The sequence below is a fragment of the Gavialis gangeticus genome, unplaced genomic scaffold (assembly GCF_001723915.1).
Source record: "Gavialis gangeticus isolate Ggan-Ray unplaced genomic scaffold, GavGan_comp1, whole genome shotgun sequence".
Taxonomy (NCBI): domain Eukaryota; kingdom Metazoa; phylum Chordata; order Crocodylia; family Gavialidae; genus Gavialis; species Gavialis gangeticus.
The window spans coordinates 16,506,054-16,508,400 of NW_017729034.1; the positions used below are offsets into that span (position 1 = coordinate 16,506,054).

The 2,347-nt window shown below is 57.9% G+C and overlaps 1 protein-coding gene across 1 annotated transcript in view; it reads left to right on the forward strand.

Annotated features, from left to right (window-relative positions):
* The window catches only part of CLCN1 (chloride voltage-gated channel 1), a 106,609-nt gene that overhangs the window by 38,252 nt on the left and 66,010 nt on the right, over positions 1-2,347 (forward strand). The window contains exon 3 of the mRNA XM_019526678.1: positions 1,672-1,803. Coding sequence (XP_019382223.1) covers positions 1,672-1,803 — 132 coding nt within the window. The remainder of the gene's footprint in view (positions 1-1,671; positions 1,804-2,347) is intronic.

Consider the following 2,347-nt stretch of genomic DNA (forward strand, 5'->3'; position numbering starts at 1 on the left):
TGCAGCCCCTGAGCCCTGCCAGTGCCCCTCACTGCCAACCCAAAGCCCCCACCTCCCAGGCCCTGCTGGTGCCCCTCACTTCTGACCCTCAACCCCCATTCCTTGCCAGTGTCCCCCACTCCCAACTTGCAGCCCCCTGGCCATGCCAGTGCCCCTCACTCCTGACCCTCAGCCAACCACCCCCTCAGCCGTGCTGGTGCTCCTCATTCCTGACCCACAGCCCCCTGTCTCTGCCAGTACCTCTCACTCCTGACCCACAGCCCCCTGTTCCTGCTGGTTCCCTTCACTCCCAACTTAGAGCCCCCCACACCCTCAGCCCTGCTGGTGCCTCTTATTCCTGACCCACAGTCCTCCAATCCTGGCTAGGGCCCCTATTCATGACCTGTGGTCCTCTGTCCCCCACAGCCCTGCTAGAGGGGGCCCCCAGGTGCCAAGGCTATGGGACCTGGAGGCTGCATCCTACCCGCCCCTTGCTCTGTGGGCACTAGTCACAGCTGGTTCAGCAGTGCCCGAGCCTTGGCTGCCATATGCGGGAGATGGCAGCTTCTGCAGCTGGGGTGGAGTGTAGAGGTTGGCCCACCTCCCCCACCCCTACCCCTCAGGCAGCATCGCCACAGTGGAGCTGAGTTGGAGCCCATGATGGACAGGGGAGGATGCAGGCTGCCTGCTTCTGGGCACAGGGTGCCCCAACCTGCTCACCAGGAGCCTTGATGGCCCAGCAGGTGGAACCCCGCACAGGAGGGTGGAGTGGGGTAGTAAGGCTTGGTGCCAGGAGCCCTGTGCCAACCATCCTGCCATGGCAAGATGCCCTCTACACCTACCCAGCAGCATCAGGGGTAGCAGCGGTAGCGGTGGTGCAGTGGTGTGCCCCCCTACTGCTGCTGGGTGGGCAGGGGGCACCTCACCATGGTGGCACAGCTGGTGCAGGGCTCCCAGCAGTGATGGCAGTGGCACCGAGCCTCCCCACCCTGCTCTGCCTTCCTGCACCAGGTCTTGTCTGCTGGGCCACAGATGCAGCCAGGCTGCAGCCCTGTGCTACAAATTTTGGGGGCATATGCCTCCTATGCCCCTCTAAGGCATCATCTCTGGGGTCTGACCCATCCCCTGGTGTGCACGCAGCGGCAGGCCGCCAGCTCCCCCACAACACCCAGATGAACTGCCTGCGGTGCCATCTTACTCCCCTGCCAAGACCTGCAGTTGCCTGTTTCCGCCCTGGTTGTAGGCCCTGAGCACCACGCTGGCTGGGCAGCTTCCCCAGCCCTAGCCCCACTCTTTCCCTCACTGTGGCCACTTCAATCTGCCCCCCTTCTGCTCCCCTACAAGTCATCTATGCACCCTCTCCCCCCATAGACTTAACTGCAGGCAGCTGTGGGAGCTGTCGTCCACCACTGCCTTGCTGTATTGCTGGCCATGTGCATGTGTACACTTGCACAGATGCATGTGGTGCCCCCTGCGTTCCACTCCCCCCTGCCACAAGATGATAGGTTTCCCAAGTTTTTCTCCTTTAAAGGAGAAAAATCAGTATATTTCCACATTTTTCTGTGGCTAACAGAAAACCCTAAGCCCTGGTTATGATGTTTCCACCCGAGTTGGTATGCTAGCATACTAAGAGAAAGAAGAGACAGACAGGCTCTGACTGCCTCTCTTATTTCAAGACTGTCTCTCCTACAGACTGTGCTAGACACATCCAGAAATATGTTACCAAGAAACTTGGAGAAGACTGGATTTTCCTGGTTCTGTTGGGCCTGGTCATGGCACTGGTGAGCTGGGGAATGGATTATGCCAGTGCCAAGAGCCTGCAAGGTGAGTTCCGTTAAATTACTGTAAAGCTGCCTTGTAAATCATGTGAAAATTCATTAAGTCTATTAGCCCGTGTTCCAAATCTCTGAACACAGCACTCTCTAGTGTCCTGTTGAGACACTAAACTCAGTATTGAGAGTGGAAAATGTCTCCTGATGAACAGGGATCTGGGTTTTCTGTTTGCTGCAGAAAAAGTCAGGTTTTCCCCTTTAAAGGAGGAAATTGCAGGAAACCACAGGTTCACAGGTTTCCTCTTGCAGGCTGGAAACCTTCCAACCTGCAAGAAGCTGCTTGGTGCTGAGTGGAATAGAGGGAGGGCCATTGGAGGCAGGGGGTGCCACGTGTGTGCATGCATGCATGCACATGGCTGGCATACAACCAGGCAGGGTGGTGGGAGCAGCTCGGGCAGCTGGATACAGGTAAGTCTGTGTGGTGATCGGGGGAAGGGTTGGAGGCCCAGGACTTGGGCACTGTCTGGGGGACAGTGGAAAGGGTGGGGGATGTGGGGCATGTGTGTGTGTGTGTGTGTGTGTGTGTGTGTGTGTGG